This window comes from Protopterus annectens, chromosome 3.part1, assembly GCF_019279795.1.
Source record: "Protopterus annectens isolate FY-2018-M chromosome 3.part1, PAN1.0, whole genome shotgun sequence".
NCBI classification, from domain to species: domain Eukaryota; kingdom Metazoa; phylum Chordata; order Ceratodontiformes; family Protopteridae; genus Protopterus; species Protopterus annectens.
This window is the reverse complement of record NC_056732.1, coordinates 1733480898-1733502292: the sequence shown is the minus strand read 5'-3', so window position 1 is coordinate 1733502292 and position 21395 is coordinate 1733480898. Positions and strand designations below refer to the sequence as shown.

The 21395-nt window shown below is 40.5% G+C and overlaps 1 protein-coding gene across 1 annotated transcript in view; it reads right to left on the bottom strand.

Annotated features, from left to right (window-relative positions):
* Nucleotides 1-381: 381 nt before the first annotated feature.
* LOC122798650 (zinc finger protein 260-like) overlaps nt 382-21395 on the bottom strand; it is a 115293-nt gene continuing 94279 nt past the window's right edge. The window contains exon 3 of the mRNA XM_044067733.1: nt 382-2701. Within this exon, the coding sequence (XP_043923668.1) occupies nt 429-2701 (2273 nt within the window). The 3' untranslated portion in view covers nt 382-428. The remainder of the gene's footprint in view (nt 2702-21395) is intronic.

Below are 21395 nucleotides of genomic sequence, written 5' to 3'. Positions count from 1 at the left end.
AATACCTTTAAGCCAAAAGTTAGGTACTGCATCTGGGCGTGGGATTTTACAGTTAGAGGCTTTTCTCAACTTTATTTCAATCTCTCTGGCTGTTATTTAATCCCATTTCATATCCTGTACCTTTAAACTTCTTATTCTTTCCTTTACTTCTTCTATCCATTTAGCATATTTGTTATGTTCCACAGGTTCTTCATAGCTACGTCTCCAAAATGTATCCACTTCCTCTTTTTTTTGGTGGTCTATCTATTCCTTTTACCTTATTTAAAACAGTATGGATCTTCTGATGATATGTGACATCACTTTTGAATTTAAAACTCTTGTTACACATGCTGCATTTATGTGGTTTCACATCAAGTTTGGACGATTTGATGTTTTTCCATGTCACCCTTGAGTATAAACCTTTTTGCACATGTAGCACACTTGTAAGGTTACAGACCAGTATGTTCATACTGATGTCTTACCATGGTACCCTTTCGTATAAACCCCTTTCCACATGTGGCACACTTATAGGGTTTCATACCAGTGTGGATATGCTGATGTCTCTCCATGACACCCTTCTTTGTAAACTGCTTTCCACATGTATCACACTTATAAGGTTGCAGACCAGTGTGGATATGCTCATGTCTTATCATGGAAGCCTTCTGTGTAAACTCTTTTCCACATGTAGCACACTTATAAGGTTTCAGACCAGTGTGTGCATACTGATGACTTACCAGGTCACCCTTCCGTATAAACCCCTTTCCACATGTGGCACACTTATAGGGTTTCATACCAGTGTGGATATGCTGATGTCTCTCCATGACACACTTCTGTGTAAACCGCTTTCCACATGTATCACACTTATAAGGTTTCAGACCGGTGTGGATATGCTCATGGCTTACCATGGAAGCCTTCTGGGTAAACCCCTTTCCACATGTAGCACAGTTATAAGGTTTCAGACCAGTGTGTGTATGCTGATGTCCTACCATGGCACCCTTATGTCGAAACCCCTTTCCACATGTAGCACACTTATAAGGTTTCAGACCAGTGTGCGTATACTGATGTTTTACCATTTCACCCTTCATTATAAACTGCTTTCCACATGTATCACACTTATAAGGTTTCAGACCAGTGTGGATATGCTCATGTCTTACCATGGAAGCCTTCTGGGTAAACCCCTTTCCACATGTAGCACATACATAAGGTTTCAGACCAGTATGTGCATACTGATGACTTACCATGGCACCCTTCTGTAGAAACCCCTTTCCACATGTAGCACACTTATAAGGTTTCAGACCAGTGTGTATATACTGATGTCCTAGCATGGTACCCTTCTCTGTAAAACCCTTTCCACATGTAGCACACTTATAAGGCTTCTGCCCTGTATGTGTATACTGATGTCTTACCATGGTACGCTTATGTGCAAACCCCTTTCCACATGTAGCACACTTATAAGGTTTCCGCCCAGTGTGTATATACTGATGGGTTACCATGGAAGCCTTCTGCATAAACCCTTTTCCACATGTAGCACACTTATAAGGTTTCAGACCAGTGTGTGCATACTGATGACTTACCATGGCACCCTTCTGTAGAAACTCCTTTCCACATGTAGCACACTTATAAGGTTTTAAACCAATGTGTGTATGCTGATGTCCTACCATGGCACCCTTCTCTGTAAACCCCTTTCCACATATAGCACACTTATAAGGTTTCAGACCAGTGTGTGTATACTGATGTCTTACCATGGCACGTTTCTGTACAAACCCCTTTCCACATGTAGCACACTTATAAGGTTTCAGACCAGTGTGTGTATACTGATGGCTTACCATGGCATCCTTCCATGCAAACCCCTTTCCACATGTAGCACACTTATAAGGTTTCTTCCCAGTGTGTGTATACTGATGTCTCACCATTGCATCCTTCCATGCAAATCCCTTTCCACATGTAGCACACTTATAAGGTTTCTGCTCAGTGTGTGTGTACTGATGACTTACCATGGCATCCTTCCGTATAAACCCCTTTCCACATGTAGCACACTTATAAGGTTTCCGCCCAGTGTGTGTATACTGATGGGTTACCATGGAAGCCTTCTGCATAAATCCCTTTCCACATGTAGCACACTTATAAGGTTTCCCACCAGTGTGTGTATACTGATGTTCTACCATGGTACCCTTCTGTGTAAACCCCTTTCCATGTGTAGCACACTTATAAGGTTTCAGACCAGTGTGCATATACTGATGTTTTTCTACTCTTGAGTTTTGTGTAAAATGTTTTTCATGGCTGGAACATTTTAAGAGTTTCTGTCTGGTATGAGTAATGTTATTTGCTGCTAATTTTACTTTACCCTTCAATCCCTTGTCATTTACGGCATATTTATATTGTTTCTTTCCATTGTATACTTGCTCGTGCATTGCTGGTATATTCATTCTTCCTTTGCCAGTGTCAGTCAGGCCACTACAATGAAGCATTGAATTATCACTGTGATTAAGCCTGCATGGCTTTTCTCCTTGTTGAGGTACCAGATGCATTTCCAATTCAGTTTTCATGCCAAACTCATCTTTGCTTTCCATAACACAGTTATAGTGTTTGCTTTCACTTGGCACCAGGCTGTGTCTTGTAATCTCTATGTTCACCAACAATGTTTTATCATGCTCAGAATCAAAGCATTTGCCCTGCGATGACTGCAGACTCCAGCCCTCAGTACACTCTCTGCTCCTGCTGACTTAAAATAAAATTGAATGTGTCAGAATGTAATGAGCCACAGATACTGTTAAAGTACAAAATGTATATTAATGTATCCTTACACAAAACTTTTCTAAATTTACAAATGAAGAAAACAGTGAACCTCTAAGTAAAATTACTGTAATAATCATCAAAAACTTCTCTCCTCTCACTATGCCTTATTGTTCCTTCTAATTACATAACATTGACAACTGCTCTGCTGTTTGTTTTCTTTTTTTTTTGTGTGTAAGATCTTTACGGTATAATCATGACTCAAAAAATGTACAGCATTGTGTTAAACAACTCTCCCTGAGGAAAGTACAGTTTTGTACCTACCATAAATGTAGATGTCCGATAGGCATGCAACTGCAGTCCTGACATATGGGTTGTCCTGCCTCAGGTAGCCCTTCGGTCGGCCGGATTCCAAAGTCTGGGTCCGGCGTCGGCTGATGTCGCCCTTTCCCCGACGTCAGAGTGCCTGGGGTATAAATACGTCAGCCGACGCCATCTTCTTTAGTGTTTCTTGCCCCAGATGCCAGGTGCCCTCTAATGAAGGCTAAATTTAGAAAGAATAAGAAAATTGCAAACATGCACAGCAATAATAAACAAATACACCATAAAAGATAACCCCAGCTAGCTTAAAAGAGGGATAGATGCCCCAAGGAAAACCACAGTGGGGTAGGAGGGAGGGAAAACCTGACTGCAGTTGCATACCTATCGGACATCTACATTTATGGTAGGTACAAAACTGTACTATGTCCTTCAAGGATGCAACTGCAGTCCTTACATATGGGTAGAATACCATAGCCAAGCTGGGGGTGGTAGGAACTAAGAGAAAGATGGTGTAGCTAACATGCCCTGCAGGACTGCAGTAGCAAATCCTGCTCTGGATCTGGAATATAAAGGCAGATTGTAATGTTTGGAAAATGTATGCACAGAGCTCCATGTAGCAGCATCTAAAATGTCTTTTGTAGCCACTCCTCTTAAGACGGCTGTGGAGGTGGCTGTTGCTCTGGTGGAGTGTGGCCTGATGTTGGCTGGCACACTTTTTCCATGAAAGGAGTAGCAGAATCGAATGCAATTTCCAATCCATTTTGAAATTGTCTGCTTAGATATTGCTTTTCCTTGTACTCCAGCAGCGTAAGCTACAAAAAGCTGGTCAGATTTTCTGAAAGTTTTTGTTCTGTCCAAGTAGTAGCGCAACTGTCTGTGAATTTCCAGGGTGTGCAGGAGTCTCTCTCCTTTATTTTGAGGATTAGGGAAGAAGGTAGGCAGGTGAATTGCCTGATTCAGTGAAACTCTGGATACCACCTTTGGCATGAAGGACGGACTGGTTCTCAAAGAAACTCTGTCCTGATGAAAAATTAGAAATAGTTGTACTGCCATGATGGCCTGTAACTCTGAGACTCTTCTTGCTGAGGTTACTGCCAGAAGGAAAACTGTCTTCCAAGACAGGAATTGTAATTCTGAAGATGCTGCTGGTTCAAAAGGAGGTAGGGTTAATTTTTCCAACATGAAGTTGAGGTCCCATGCAGGCACCAGTGGTTTCCTTGGAGGATTGATGTTTTTTATCCCTCTTAGAAACTGTCTTAGCAATGGGTGAGAAAATACAGGCGGATCCGTGTTGTATTCTGTAGATATTGCTGAAGCGTGTATTTTAATGGAGGAATAAGAAAGGCCATTGTGGAGCATTTCAGCCAAATATTCTAGAATCTGTGGGATGCTCATCATTGATGGATCTTGACCCTTTTTGGTGGTCCATATACTAAATCTCTTCCATTTTGCTGAGTATGACTTTCTTGTGGAGGGTCTGCGAGCTTCCAGGAGGATATCTTGCACCCTCTTGGAGAGTGTATCCTGATGAGGAGTCATGGAATCTTCCAAGATGTCAGTTTCAATGTTTGCAGGCTGCAGTGCAGAGTGCTGTAGTTGTGCTGTGTCAGAAGAAGTGGCCATTGAGGTAGAGGCCATGGATTTGTGTGTGTCATGCTCCTTAGCAATGGGTACCAGTGTTGTCTTGGCCAGTCTGGAGCTATCAGAATGACTCTCGGTTGGTCTGTCTTGATTTTCAGTAACACCTTGGTCATTAAAGGTAGAGGTGGGAATGCATAAACTATTAGAGAACTCCAGCTGAAGGAAGGAGCATCCACCCTCCATGCTTGAGGATGGAATGTCCTTGTGCAGAATTTTTTCAGATGGTGGTTGAGGTGGGAGGCAAAAAGATCTATGTCCGGCCTTCCCCATGCTTGAGTTATCTGAACGAACATGTCTGGGTGCAACATCCATTCGTGAGGGTCCATGTTGTTTCTGCTTAGTCTGTCCGCCAGTATATTGTCCTTCCCTGGTACAAACTGGAATTGTAGCTCTATATTTAATTTCAGGGAAATGTCCCAGAGATTCATTGCCAGTCTGCAAAGGGGATAAGAATGGGTACCCCCTTGCTTGTTTATGTACCACATTACTGTGGTATTGTCTGTTTTTATTAGTAGGTGTCCCTGATGTAAGAATTTTTGGAAGGCTTCGACTGCATGTATCACTGCCAGCATTTCTTTTTGGTTGATGTGCAAGTGCAATTCTTTTTGAGTCCATTGGCCCTGAATGCATCTGCCCATCATGTGCGCCCCCCATCCATGGTCTGAGGCATCTGTTGTAATGGTTTGGCTTGCATGAGGCTTGTTGAAAGGCAGGCCTTTGTTTATTTGGCTTGCTTGAGCCCACCACAGAAATTCCTTTTGAAGACATGGGATGAGTGGGATCAATGTTTCTAGGCTGTGGCTGTGTTGAGACCATAAGCTTTTTAGATACCATTGTAGCTTCCTCATATGTAGCCTTGCTAGTGGAATCAGAAGAATGCAAGATGCCATGAAACCCAGGGCCTGCAGGATTTTCCTTGCAGACATCTGGGCTTGTCTTGTCAGATTTTTGAAATATTCTGGTAATTGTTGTTGTTTTTCTTCTGTGAGAAACGCCATTTGGGTGTTTGTGTCCAATTTGGCACCCAGGAAAGTTATTTGTTGGGATGGTATGAGTCTTGATTTCTGAATGTTGACTGTGTATCCCAAGGCCTGTAGTAGTTGTATGACATAGACCAAGTTTTTTGTCAAGGCTTGTTGGCTGTCCACTTGTATAAGGCAGTCATCCAGGTATGGGTATATTTGAATCCCTAGGAGTCTGCAATGAGCAATTACTGATGCCAGGCATTTCGTGAATACTCTGGGCGCAGTAGATAAGCCAAAGGGCAATGCTGAGAATTGATAATGCTCTGAACCTGCAAGAAATCTGAGGTATCTTCTGCAACTTTGTCTGATAGGGACATGCAGGTATGCCTCCTTGAGGTCTAGAGCTACCAGCCAAGACCCCTTGCCCAGCATGGGAAGGAGTTGCTGTAAGGTCAGCATCTTGAATTTTGGCATGAGGAGATAAGTATTCAGTGCAGACAAGTCCAGAATAGGTCTCCATTGCTTTTCTTTTCTTGGAACAAGGAACAGTCTTGAGTAAAATCCTTGGCCTTGTTCTGTAATAGGAACCCTTTCTATTGCTTTCATTTGTAATAGCTTTGAAACCTGCTTGAATGCCTCTGCCCTTTGATTTGGTGGCAGGTTTGGCATGCCTTGTCTTTTTGGTAAAGTATGGAAATGGAATCTGTATCCTTTGTCTATTATCTCCAGTATCCATTTGTCCTTTGTAATATTGTGCCAATTTGTTGAGAATAAAGATAGCTTTCCGCCCAAAGGTGCTTCCAATTGAGCCCTGGATGGCGGGGTCAAAGTTAAGTCATTGAGATTGCCCTTGTGCAGCAGTTGTAGGTCCTGCACTACCTCTCTGGTTAGGAGGCTGCCATTGACGTCCTCTGTAGGAGCCTCGAGCTTGCCCTCTACCTCTTGAACGTCTGTTTTTGCCTCTTTGAAATTTATATGTGTCTGGAAAGGACCAATTCTTAGAAGGCCAATTTCTGCTGAATCTTGGAGGTTGTACCTAGAGGAAATCTTTAACTGTTTGTACTGATTTTGCCTTTTCCTCTATTTTATTTAAAACTTCTTGAGCATTGGTGCCAAATAATTTTTGTTTTTCCATTGGTGCATCCAGTAGCTTAGCTTTAACATGGTCTGGCAATGTCTGCTCCCTTAGCCAAGCATGTCTATGTATGACTGCACCTGTCATTGCTGCCCTACATGAAGCTTCCAATGCATCATATCCACACTGTAAGAAATGGTTGCTAACCTGCTGTGTATTATGCACTAAACCCTGCAACCCCTTTCGATCTAATGGTTCAGGAGAGGCAAGTTGTTTATGCAAGTCATCTAACATGCACTGTTGATACTGTATCATATGAAATTGGCAATTTAATGCCCTCATAGAAAGAGTGGAAGAAGTATATACTTTTTTACCCCATCTTTCTAAAGCTCTGGAATCCCTTTCAGAAGGTAGTGGATTCTTGGTAGTAGAGGCTGTAGCCCCTTTAGGGCCCTGCGAAATAGTTTCTGGATCAGGAGTATGGCCCTTGTAAAGAAATTGGTGTGTGTCTGGGTCCCTGTAGTACCTGTCTGGCTTGACAGGAGCCAGAGGGAGAGAGTCAGGGGAAACACTGGACTCTGAGAATACATCATCCAAAACATTCAAAACTGGAGGAATAGCCAAGGGTCTATGCTGAGGTAACTTTAAAAATTCCCTTAACCTTTTTCTAGAGTCTGAGAATTCCTGGCCTTGCCACTGGAAGTGTTCCCTCATGGAATGAAATGTTTCCCCAAAGGAGGATTCCTCGGGGGGAGAGGCAGAGGGGATGGATTCCTCTGCATCAGAATCCTCATAGGCCGGGAAAGCCTCCTCCTGGCAGTCCGAATGTGCAGAGCTACCTGAGGCCTGATCATCAGAAGACTGGGGATCTACCTCCTCAATCCTAGGCCTTTTGTCAGAGGGAGGTCGAGAGCCTCTGTCAGGGTGAGACTGAGAGCCCCTGATTAGAGAAATAAGGTCCTCAACTATGCTTAAAAGCTGAGAATTAGTAGTGGATCCCTGAGTAGAAGTTTTAGGAGGGAGAGACTTAGTTTGCTTGGCAGCCTTAGCACGTGCAAAAAACTTAATAGACATAGACACTGGGGGCCTGGCAGCCCCACGTGCTGGAGTAGTTTTGTCTACAGGAATGGTGTCAGGAAGGTCCTGGTTTTCGGTTTCAGAGGGGAATTCTGTCACTGGCACTGTGCTGGCCTCCGGTACCGAAGTTACCGGTTGTGCGGTGTCGGTCTGAAGTGGTTGAGATTCCGCTTCAACAGAGACCGAGACACTCGAGGTAGGCCTGAGCGTGGTGTCGGCCGAAACCGCGGACTGCGAGTGTCGGTCCTTATCCTTCCGTTTTTTAGGTAAATGTGCTGTCGGTATCTCCGACGGCATGATATAACTAAATTCTTCCCCAAAATAATCCTCTGCAAACTCTGCCCGATGCCTAAGAGTGTGTTTATTGAAAGAAGCACAGGCTGTACAGGCCGAGACGTCGTGGTCTGGGCCTAGGCAGGGTAGGCAGTAAGAGTGGAAATCCTTATGAGGTATTTGTTTTCCACAGGTTAAACAATTATTAACTTTAACAGTTTTATCTGACATCGGCTGGGGCAAGAAAAGGTCCCCAAAGGGGTACTTAGCTTTCTTTTGAAGACTTCGGTAACTGAAATCACAGGAGCTGGTCGACCGGCACTTGCGAACTGCTTCTGCTTCGGGCGCCGCTTGGCAAGAAAAACTGAAGAAGATGGTGTCGGCTGACGTTTTTATACCCCAGGCGCTCTGACGTCGGGGAAAGGGCAACATCAACCGACGCCGGACCCAGACTTTGGAATCCGGCCGACCGAAGGGCTGCCTGAAGCAGGACAACCCATATGTCAGGACTGCAGTTGCATCCTTGAAGGACATCGGCCAAGCAGAGGGTGTGTGCAATTCATAAATATAAACTTTGTGAGGAACATTATTAAAATGAGCATATCAGTGTCTGCTAAAGAGGCAAAGCAATATAGTAGAGCAATTCAGTTCCACACCCACAGCATACTCGAATCCAGTTGAATGTTTGTGCTGATGCTTAAGGACTTGCTAAAAACGTTTGTGATCTCTTACACCTGCAGTACTAAGGACGCTGCACTTTCCCAAAACATGTAAAAGCATTTTCCACCTTATTTAATATTACAATGTACAATACACTAGCACTTCAAAGCAGGTGTACATGACAGGTTTGGCTGTGGCAGGTCCTGAGCTTGCTGCTCTATGAAATTTTTCCACAGGGTGATGTTTCTATCTGCTTACCCTAATGTTGCATTGTGCAGATTCACGTGTCTGTGTTCAAGGAATATGTTACTTATTTCGCAACTCATTACAATTTCTGAATCACTCAGATTTCACAGAAAGAAATCCTGCTAAACATTGCACTCATTTGTAATTAATACCTTGCACTTGCTTGGGTCCCTGCAGGCAGCACTGTGCATGGAGTAGCTTTAATGCCTGATTTGTCACCAGCATACATAGGAACATAAGGCTGCTATGTTTCACATCTTAAATTGGCATTTGTAACACAATAATTTGTGATCCATAATAATCCCCAATTTTGTCATCTATCAAGCCAATGAAGTGCCTTCTATACCAGTTGTTACATGATGGATGGCATAAGGGAGATTTAATTTCGCCAATAATTCAATGCCATTTTATCCATGAGATTCGTCAAAGTGAAACATTATGGTTACAGAAGGATGCTTCTTTTAGAGCACTGAGGTGGTGTGTGAAACAGACAAAAAACATTTCTAAACCTCAGCTGTCAGGATTATAGCCAGAGACTCCTGCAAGACTGCTGTACAGGGTTTCAGTATAAGCTGGAACAATTTGTCCCAGGCCGTCACCCATGCAACTGGCACCCCTTACATGGAGGAACAGTATCATCACAATTACAATGACATGAGATACCAAAATCCTGACCAACTTGGCTGACAACTGGTGCCTGCAGCATAACCTCATCTTCCTATGCACTGCAAGTAGAATTTATGTTAGTTACACCATTAAACTAACACTGAAAGCCATCCACAAATATTACACAATGCTCTTTTAAGTAAGTTATTTTAATATCTATTGCAGATGTAGAAAAGAACAGGCAGCTGTACAGGAGAAGAGTGGAATACCTAAGAAAGTGTTGGGGTAAGTATACTTGCTCCAGACTGTCTTGCCTTGAATATTAACAGTGTCGGGGATTTACTCCCAAACTGTATATCGTTCATACTCCAGTGCTACTTCTGTTATAACTGACACATCTCTCAGGTACCAGTGTGACTGATGTTGTTAGCATACCTACTCATGCATTCTGCCGTAGATTTGGACAAGTGGGTCAGGATGTTAAAGCTGTGCTTCCACACTGGGAAAATGCCTATGGATTCAATTCCCCTCAACAGCTGTGTTACCAATGAAATGTTTCATGTTTATTTTTCTTTCTCATTATAATAATTACAACATTAGATGGTCAAAATATGTATTATATCAACATTACTGGTATAAGCCGTGGTGGTACAGCGGTAGCGTTGGTTCCTCACAGCAAGAGGTTCTCCTGTTTGATTCTCGGCTGGAGTGCCTTCTGTGTGGAGTCTGCATGTCCTCCCTGCGGTTGAGTGGCCTCTGAAAGACATGGGTGTCAGGCTGGCAACTCGGCACCATAAAAAAAAAAAAAAAATCAACTGCCAATCATTAGCAGACCGGAGTTCCACTGTGGCAAGCCCTAACCGTGAAAAGCCAAAAAGACAAACTGGTATACTGGAAAACGTAATCTGTTTTTACATCTTGGACTATAGACATCTGTTGGTTACATCAGTCCTCTAACTACCAAAATTCTGGTGAAAATGGTTACTGACTCAAGTTCAGCTCTCAGTTACATTTACTAGCAGCCTTATTAAACTGAGAGGAACTGAGAAAACTTCACCCCCTGTCCCCCATAAATAAACCATGACATTCCCGCACCTTCCCCCCAACCCTCATCACCAGGGAGCAGGTCATTAATGCCTTCCCAAAGGCAAAAAATACAGCCTCCATGGGACCAGACAACATCCCTGGCTGTGTCCTACATGAACTCAGGCAAGAGTAGCATCCTTGAAGGACATCTGTCTTACATTTATAAGCGCAATCTTTAGAATGTGTTCTCATTTTGAGCCTTCTTTTCCCCTTTAATTTAGGCTTTGTCTGGATAAGTTGAGCTAAGAGGTGGCGAGGTACACACACACATTTTTATTTTAATTTTTTTTTTATTTTACACTTGCTAAACAACAAAAGAGCTACTCAGCAAGTGTAAAATACTGGTTGGTGGCCATTAGTTTTTTCAGTCCAAGTTCCATGGCAGCTTGATATGCTGCCATGAGGAGACAGACAGTTTTTCAGAGGGCATTATTTGTATATTAACACCCCTTCTGGAGAATATTCATTCTCCAATCAGGTTTCGATGTACTGGTCACCCATTCTCTAACACTTTATAATACAGGCTATAAAAGTTTTTATGGTTACATAACAGAACAGGTTTGAAAGAGTAAAAAAAAATGTTACTGCAGAAGGTGTATGTAATGTCAAATGGAAAATATATAAAGAAAATGCCAGTCATTATGAAATAAGTAATTTCTGAAAAGATTAAGTCTGTATAAACTGAAGCACTGCTGGTGTTTCCCTTCTGGGTAAGAAAAGTAAACATATTTTCTTGTCTGTGAGTGATAAAGCTGCATTCTGTTTTACCTGCTACATGTTGCTTTCTGTTTTATGAAATCTTCTTGGCCTGGTGTTTTTGTGCTGTGTGAGAGATAGACACTTAAATTAGCTAGACTGCACATTTCACATGTTTTTTTCATTGGTTAAATTGTCTGAAATTTACTTAAATACATGGTGAATTTCTGGCCTTTGTCTTTTGTTGAAAAGACTTCATACCTGCATAAAGTAAAGCACTGCTGGTGATTTCTTGCTAGTTTCCTCACCCACACTCCCCTTTGTTGATCTGCTTTTTAAACCTCGTGATTTTAAGCTGCCCATCCCTAAGAGTTTAATAAGTGCCACCCTTTCTACACTGCTATTGATTTATTTGCCTTTCCTTGTGCTTATATTGAAAAAGGAAATGGTGTCTCTCATTGTCAGTTCCATTGATTTAATTATCTGAATTAATTATCTAGTTAGCTGTTGGATAAAGTAGTCTATTTTATACACTCTAGCACTTATTTTTCATCAAGCGGTTAGTGGATCTTTCATCAAGTGCACTGTGAAGTACCCTTGTCTGTTTAGGTTGGGGAAACACTTGAGATTTCTGCATGTAGTTTTATTGGCTGAAGGGCTTACTAATCAACTTATTTTGTTTTAGTGCCTTTATAAATGCTATACAATTAAGTGTCTCTTAGCCCATTTACACAAAGCAAAGACCTTTACTAATAACCACACTTTTATAAGCTGTTTTCAGTACACTGCTGTATCTTTATCTTTAAAGTTGTTTGTGGCAGAATTTAATTTCTTTTAAGTTTGTTTGTGGTAATATTGCACTCCAGACATGCCTTTACTGTGCTTTTATATTAGGAGCACTTTCAAAATAAACTGCATTGTCTGCTGCTGCTTTACGTCATTAACTGCACCAACTGCACTGTATTACATGGTAGTTGTTAGTTTTTGTGGTCTTGTTACACTTGGGCTCTTAGCAAGCTATTCTACATTAAGAAGATGTCAGCACGAGCAGTCCTGTCAAACTATTCCCTTCCCTGATAAAATATACAGTAACAGTCTGCTGTCATGGATGGGGAGTTTCCCATCATCTCTCTGGCCAGCCTGATAGACATGGCATCCTGAGAAAATGCAGTAATTTGTCTCACGTATACTGAAAACTACTTACCCCTGAAACAAACAGACACTTTATGTGAGAGATGTAGTTACACTATCCAATTGGAGATAAAACTCTCATAGAAGAACTGAATGTCAAACAGGTTATCAGTACACACACACACACACTTCCCACACTAAAAAAAGGGCATGACACATAAAACCATATATGTGGAGGCACTCAGTGGTAACTTACCAAAAGATCAGAGGCCTCCTAAATGGAAACCACTTACACATATAACAATACAAAAAACAACCAGTACACATAATAACATACGCGCGTACACACACACACACACACACACACACACACACACACACACACACACACACACACACACACACACACACACACCAGTATCTCAACTAATATGCCCATAAGGCTTAACATAAAAAAAATGTATTGAGCATAGGTGACTCCGTTGTGAAATACGTGGATATTCCCCTCACCAGGCTGGATAAGGAGTGGATTATGGTTAGCTGCTTGTCAACTGCCAGGATCTGTAAAGTCACTCAAGGACTCAAGTCACTCAACCCACAAATACTGGTATGACTCCATCATAGCCCATGTCGGGCTGAATGACTTCAGATGTACCTCACTGGACTACACGAGGAGAGACATGACTGAGCTCTCAAATTATGTTTAATGGGTAGGTATAAGCCTACCCTTAAGAAGCATTCAACCTTGTCCAAGGATAATACCAAAATACAAACAGTGACTGACTTTAACAACTGGCTTAGTTTCTGTTGTCAGTCAACGAAATATGTCAAATTTGCATGGACCTTAATTTCAAAATACTAGTTGTCAATGATGCCTGGGGATACTGTGGCATTTAATCTCAACTGCTCTATAACACATTGGTGTTTTTTCTGTTAAATAGAGATACACCAATGTGTTATACAGCCATAGTGTAAATGCAATAATTTAAAAAAAATATATATATTTTTTGTTATTGATAGGGTTAAACACAATGACAGGGGAGGTGATGAGAAAACTGTACTTGAGCTTAGAGAGAGACTTTGTCGCAGTTGAGATCAACTGTCACAGTATACAATAAGTAGATATTGGTTTTATTTATCATTAGTATTTTTTATGTACACATGGGTAGGGAGTACATTAGTGAAGTGATTTCTTTTTTATTAAATTAGTTTTTGAGATTATTTATGAAGGTAGGCATCCTGGATACTGCTTCTTTAAATATGTTTTTAACTGGTTAGGTCTGATTGGTGTGTTGTTGCTATATTAATGGATTTAATATAATACAATGACTCTGATGATGCTTGTGTGATACAGGCAAAAGCACTAAGCCTTGTTTGGTTTTTATTAATAAACACCCATTTTGTTTAGAATTTGGCATGGTGGTGAATTTTTAAGTTTGAACAAGTGAAACAGAGCCCCTCCTTGACCTTTTCAAATGCTAACTAGATTAATTGATGGGTGACCACATATTCACTCCTGGAGTGGTACCTATGTCCCTCCTGTACAGAATAAGTCAGTATTAACTACCATAGACTCTGACCTCTGCAAACTTCACTCACCTAACCAATCACAATTGGGGCAACTCGAAATAAGTATAGCTAGGCTTGTAAGGGCTCTGTGGCCATTCGCCTAGTAACTTCCTATGAATCTATGAAATTTGTGAAGAACAAATGGAAATAAATGTATGTAGCTGCATGTGATGTGCTAAATGCATACAACAATGAAAGTCAAGAGAAACTAATACAACACTATTCATTTAGCAGAATTCTGATTTGATAATTATATTTGCTAAAAGTACTTATGCAAAACTTGCTTAAAAATGAATCACTGTAAGCACCCTGAAATTTAGTTATCTTAAACCGTCAAATAGTGGACAGGGTCGAACTATTCAGGTAAAAAAAGTAGAAAAAATATATGAAAGAATATATATATTTTTTTCACCCAGTAAGGATTTGCTGTTTGCTACTTAAACATGAAGCTAGTTTTAATCATAACAAGATTTCTTGTTTTGGTACAAAAAATGTGAAGCTGTTTTTATTCACAAAAGTGAAGAAATTTTGATTGCAACAAGATTTTTTACTACTCTTTGGCATTTTAATTTAAACATATTTCTTACTAATGCTTGGTGTTTTAGCTTAGCTCGAATAGCTCAAAAGGCTATTCTTTCATATATTTTTCTTATGAGAAATTTGTGTAAAGTGGGTGTATAGGTGAAGAAATCAAAGCAGAAAAGGGTATAAAAGAGGGATGCCCAATGAACACCACTTTATTTGGATTAATAAATGCTGTCACTTTAAAAGTTGAACTAAAGGTACAAAGTGCATGTATAATGTATACAGAATAAGGCTAAAATCCCAGTGATAATAAATTATGCAAATTATATCACATGGTGCTAGTCAAAATTAAAGCACAGATAGGTGAGGTAATAGCAGTGTTAAGGGATTCACTAAGTAAGGAAGGTTTTTAAGTAAAGCACGGAAAAAGGATAGGAAACAAGGGAAAAGTAAGGACAGGCAAAATATATTTTTCATTAATAGAAATTATGTTTGCTATTACAGCTTTAATCAAACTGATTTTTAATCCATACGTAGATCCATAGTTAGATTCCTAATAATCCTAGTGTAAATCGACAGTTAGTATAAGTCCATAGTAGGATCCTGTTACTCCTTGAATAAATCCACAGTTAGAATCAAGGTGTTTACTGAATAAATCTAGTTAGATTCCTGCTACTCCCTGAGTAAATCCACAATTAGGATAAGTCCAGTCTTCAGATCAAGGTACTCCTTCTGCAAATCTACAGTTAGCTGCCTGGTATGCCTTGAAGAATCCACAGTTAGGATCCATGTATTCCTTGACTAAATCCACAGGTAGGGCTTCCATGCCTATTTTCCACAGCTTCTTCTGGGCAGGGAAAACCAAGAGACTACACTGTAGACCATCAGCTTCTTCCGGTCAGGGACAACCAAGATGCTCCACTGTTGACCACAAAAATCACATTGTTTTCTATTACAGATGGACATCTCACATATTGTTTGCCTCTAGTCCTTCCTTTAACAGTATTTCTGCAGATGACTCTTATTACACTAAACTATTTTCAGACTGAAATAAACTATTGTGCTTTTAATATACAGTACTGTCCAGTTAGTACAATATATGGGGTATCAATTCCAGGTTTTACTACAATAATGAAAACGTATGCAATGGGCAATCCATTTAGAAATAGTCTGTTTAGAGATGGCTTTGCCCTGAACCCCTGTTGCATAGGACACAAAGAGTTGTTCAGTTTTTCTGAAGGGCTTTGTTCTTTCCAAATAGTAACGCAGCTGCCTGTGAATGTCCAATATATGTAGAAGTCTCTCACCCTTGTTTTGAGGGTTAGGGTAGAAGGTTGGTAAATGGATAGGATTTCCACTCCCTTTGCATACCTTGCTTAGGCCCAGACCACAACGTCTCGGCCTGTCACTTTTGTGCCTCTTTCAATAAGCGCACTATAAAGCGTCGGGCGGAGTTCGCTGAAAACCTTTTTGGAGAAAAATTCAATTATACAATGTCGTCGGATATACCGACTATGCATTTACCCAAAAAACGCAAAGAAAAGGACCGACACATGTGGTCCGCGGCCTCTACCGACACCACGCTTAAGCCGACCTCAAGTGTCCCGGTTCGCAGCGAGGTGACTACGCAGCCCCTGCCTACCGACGACACCTCTTTGGCGGTACCTTCGGTACCCGAGGCTGGTGGTGTGTCGGCCCAAAACTTACCTGATGATACCGAAGCCACCTTTGCTGCTGACGCTCAGACAGTCGAGAAATCTCCCTCTTCTCATGGCGTCTTCAGACCCTCCTCTACCTTCTCTATCAAGGCCTTTACCAAGGCCAAGGCTTCCAAACACCCCAGAAAACAAACATCTAAGGGCCCCTCACCTATACCCCTGCCACACTGACATCAGGGAAGAAGCGATGACAACAGACGCCGGACCAGGACTTTGGAATTCGGCCGACCGAGGGACCGCCTGATGGCAGGACAACCCATACGTGATGACTGCAGCTGTATGCACGATGAACATCTATTGTGCTTTTAATATACAGTACTGTCCAGTTAGTACTATATATGGGGTATCAATTCCAGGTTTTACTACAATAATGTACTATATACACACACACACACACACATATAGACACACACACACACACACACACACACACACACACACACACACACACACACACACACACACACACACATATACACATACACACACACCATCGAGTTTGTACCATAATATATGGTTTACATAAAGCATACAAAAACAAAATTTCTGATATAATAAATAATTACTATTATGCAACAACACTCCCAGCACAGAACAGTATGGTTTACATGGAAGGATAACACACCCACAAAGGGCTGCAGTTACAAAGCCACCCAACACTTTGGTATTCATACTGTACACTTGTACAACCAGAGGTGGGAGGTTTGCATAATGGTTAAGGTGTTTACCTTGCAGACACAAGGTGCAGGGTTTGATGCTCACATGGGGTTATTGGCTAGGCTTAAAATGGCCCACAAGGGCAATTAGCCTAGTATTAATCTATGAACCTATGAGTATAAACAGCTACTAAAGTGAAGCTACATCCCAAAAAGTAACACTGCAATGAAATCAGGATCCACAGCTTAGGGATTCCATGTAGCCTAAAGGATAAGGTATCTGGCTTTAGATTAAAAGATTTTAGCGTGATTTCTACTGTGGTCATCCAAAAGCAAAGCAGCAGTTTTAAGGGTCAGAGGGTGGCATAACAGTTAATGTATGTACCTTACAGGCACATGGAACAGGGTGTAATTCTCATCTTTGGTAACGCTAGTTATTGGATATGTCGGTAATAGTCTGTAGACTGATTGCTTAAGTACGTATAAACCTACAAGACATTCTTGTCTCAGCCTTGCTTAACTTTGCTTATAGGCAGCAGAATTTTTTTTTTTTTTTTTTACTCTAAATTGTATTTGGTTTGTAGTAAAATGAGAATGAATATAAACCACCAAAAGACAATTATCCCGGCTAAATTAATACCAGAGATATAAAATGGAATTACTTAATAAGATAAACAGCTACTGGACTGTTAGAACACATAGTACAAACACTTGTCTTCTAAAGAGAACACTGTAGCTTTCTAAGAGCACATTATACATGTGTCACAGGGCAAGGTATCCGCACTAAGGGCCATTGTCATAAATGTCCAACAAATGCTGTCAATGATGGAGAGTATACAGTACACCTGTTCCTTGATAAGAGTTTAAAATATTACCAAGGGGTTGCAGGGTTGATTTTGCCCAGGCAAGGGCTGCTAAAAAAGTTTCTTTTGCTTGGCATTTATTTTATTTTTTTTTTTTTTTCTGAAAGAAGATTTTTTGCCTAGGGGGTAGCAGCAGGGATCTCAGACTAGAACTAGGGACATAGACATCATGACATCATTTGTGACAAGAAGCTTTATGTTGGACGGAAGATGGGATGGATTATGCAGATGGAATGACAGATGGAGCGAGGAGGCGGAAGATGGGAATTGCAGCCAGGAAGAAGCCAGATGGAGCGGAGATTGGAGAAGATGGAAGATGCGGGAGATGAGAGGAACGATGGGAGACAGGCTCAGTGTGTGGTGTGTGTGTGTGTGTGTGTGTGTGTGTGTGTGGAGATTATGGTGTGGTAAGAATGGGAAGGCTTGAAACCTGTGTACCTGGTGCCAGTGTGGCAAGAGCCTGAAACCCACCCCACCACCATTGTAAAAATATTTTTCAATTCCCTCATACCTTTTCTGTTCCTGCAAAATCTGTGGTTGTTGCATTTGTGTCCTTGTTGTTAAACATTGTTTGCTATTTATTTTTGGCCTTGTCTGGCTGTCTGAGTGTTTTCTGCCCTAAAAAAAAAAAAAAAAAACTTTGTTTTTCAAAGTTCCTTGTTAATAATAAAATTAAACACATCAATATTGGACTTCTCTTTCTTTCAGAAAGTGGTTCAAACAAAAGCAAGCTTTTATTCTAGCTTTCTATTCTAACAAAAATGGACCAAGATGGATATTTGAAATGTATCCTGTGTGTTCTCATTCCCCCCATTATTGGCTTCATCCAGGTTTAGGCTGTTGAGTTATGGCAAGAATTGAATTCACACTGAATGTGAATGGGTTTGGGTTGTATTGAGTATTGACTTTGTTTTTTATTGTATTGTTCATCTCAGGTATTTATTGGCTATCCAGGTTTTTTTGCTAATGTTGAGAGCTATGGTAAGAACTGATTTCACTGAAAATGGCTTTAATTTGCTTGTAGTTTGTATTAGTGTTTGTAAAATAAAAATCAAAAATAACTTTCAAATCAAAATCCTAAATAAGTAAAGCAGTATAGCATATTACATTTTGGTAAAATGGTAAATGGTAAAAATAGATGTGGAATGGAATGGGGGCAGGAGGGGCAGGGACCATTTGATTTGACCATGATTGGGTGAGGATAGCAAAGCCAGGTTGAACTATACCTCCCACCTCTCAGTTGTCCTTATCTTAAGAATTTTAGATTAATTGCTATTTTTTGTTTATTTTTTCTTTGTTTTTTTTTTCTAGTAAGTAAATCATTTCAAATGGAATTAATTAAACGTGATTGAGTTTCAGATGTCATAACCTTCAGAAAAAATGCATGCTATGCAAGAGACTAAGTTTATATATTGGCAATTTTTCAGTTTCTATAAGTGTTCCAATATATTTTTTTGTTTTTTCTTCCCATTAAGAGGTTGAGAGAGAGAGATGCAATAAATAATCTTTGTAGATTAGAATATCCAACATCTCATTGTCCCCAATTCTGGCTCAAAAATGTTGCTCTTGCTCTCCCCTAATAATGCCTCCTCCAAATGTTGTCCCTTTTGACAGGTATTTTTGCATCACATTTTGGTCTGTTCATAAAATTGGTTTTTTGGCAAATTAGTGGCAAGTCATTAAAGATTGAGAGTAGGAGTGTCAGACCTTCAAATTATGACATACTTATTGCACCCAGCCCCCATTGTAGTGGCTTGGGATGTGTCCCTGTTGCTCTAATTGAAAGCCCAGCACCGTTGCCATACAGAAATAGACAATGCTAGAATAATGTATCTGCACATAAGCTGAAAATGCATATGACATATTACAGGTAAATAACAGGATTGACAGTATTTCAGAAAGCTTTTACATTTTATTGGAGACCAGTGTCTTTGTTTAGTGTCTGTGTTAGTGTAGTTGTAGTGTGGTGGCTGGCTAGTATTGTATGTAATTAGCATTGCTTTATTACTTGAGTAAAGCCTCCTGCAACAACTAGCTCCACAATGAAGTCAAAACACAATAGCTCTGGTGGGGGGGTGTGTATGTGTTCTAAAATTAAAAAAATGTTTGAAATGACTAAATGCTTACAGCTTAACCTAATACAAGGTAGAGAAGTAATGAAACAATAAAATGGCACAATGCTCCCAGCTGCAATGCTGAGGCTCCTATCATACCTGGACAAGTTTCACTTCAGATCAAGCCGCAGTTGCCGTTCAGTGCAACCTTCCCAGCTAATTCAAGTCTCACCAGAATTATTTGGTGTGTGTGTATGGGGGAGGTAGCACCCCTCAGCTGTCCCAGATTTTGCCCCATTATCTTAAAAAGGATTGAAGTTGCTAAATAATGAGACACATTTCAGTTTAGATGTCATGTCATTTAGAAAAATGCATACTACACAAAATCCTGTTACTCTCAATTTTCTGAGAGCCATATTTATTTATTGTCCCTCCCTATTTTATTTGACTTCTTCCTTTTTCTTACACTAAGGGTGATTGTTTGAGGGGTGGTAGTATCTTTGTAAGAGAGAGAGAGAGAGAGCCCAAGTTATGCCCAAGCAGGTGGAATAGATCAAGTTTTTTTTCAAGGAACTGTCAGTTTCAAGTTTTTTTTAAAGGAACTGTCTCCTGCTGCTCATATTTACAATATTGCAGCCATTTTGTTTAGCATTTGGTATCTCTATTGTGGTATAAAAGTTTTAAAGCTATGTTAGTAGCCACACAAGTAGAATACTTGCATCTTAATGTATAAAGTTGAGGTTCCTATTCCTACAGCATATATTTTTGTCGCTGCAGCATCAGGATGTCCATCCTTGGATGAGATGCCTAACTTAACCTTAATTTTCAACTTGTCATGTTTTTCTATTTTTTTTATACCAGCTTACCATTTTTTTTTTTTAATTTAGGCAATTTTTTCTATGTTTATTGCAGGCACTGGCACTAAATTGAAAACAGGCACTGATACATGTGGTATACAAGTGTTATATACAATTATTATCAATTATATATTAATTATATTATATAATCAATCAGGTCTCAAAAACTTAACCATGGCCCTAACTTGCCTAAAGATTAAGACCTATTAGCCCAAACACAAACAGTAAAGGTAAATAACCTGCCACCAGTGTGCATTTTTTTTTGAATGTGGGTCAATGCCGCTTCATTGAAATTGGTGAGTTTCAAAAGAGAGCTTTAATGCCAAGTCTGTTTTCATTGAAAGACTATTGCTTTGTTTGGGTGAAATAAAAAAGTTGTAAATAAAAATCCAACTGCCATGCCTGTAATTAGAGAACTAAGAAAACACAGTATGCACACACAATATTTGACAGTTGTCTGAATGTAATGGGAAATAGCCAAGTAAATGGACACTGGAATGTATGGGGCGGGGCTTGGGTGGGTGGACTTGGGTGGGCTGCTGTGTGTGGGGGGGGGGTGAGCTATGTGGGTGGGGCTCTGGGTTTGCACCCCCCTGCAAAAAATCCTGCGGGCTCCCTTGAATATTACCCAATTGATGAAAATAAATTGTCCAGTTCATTTACA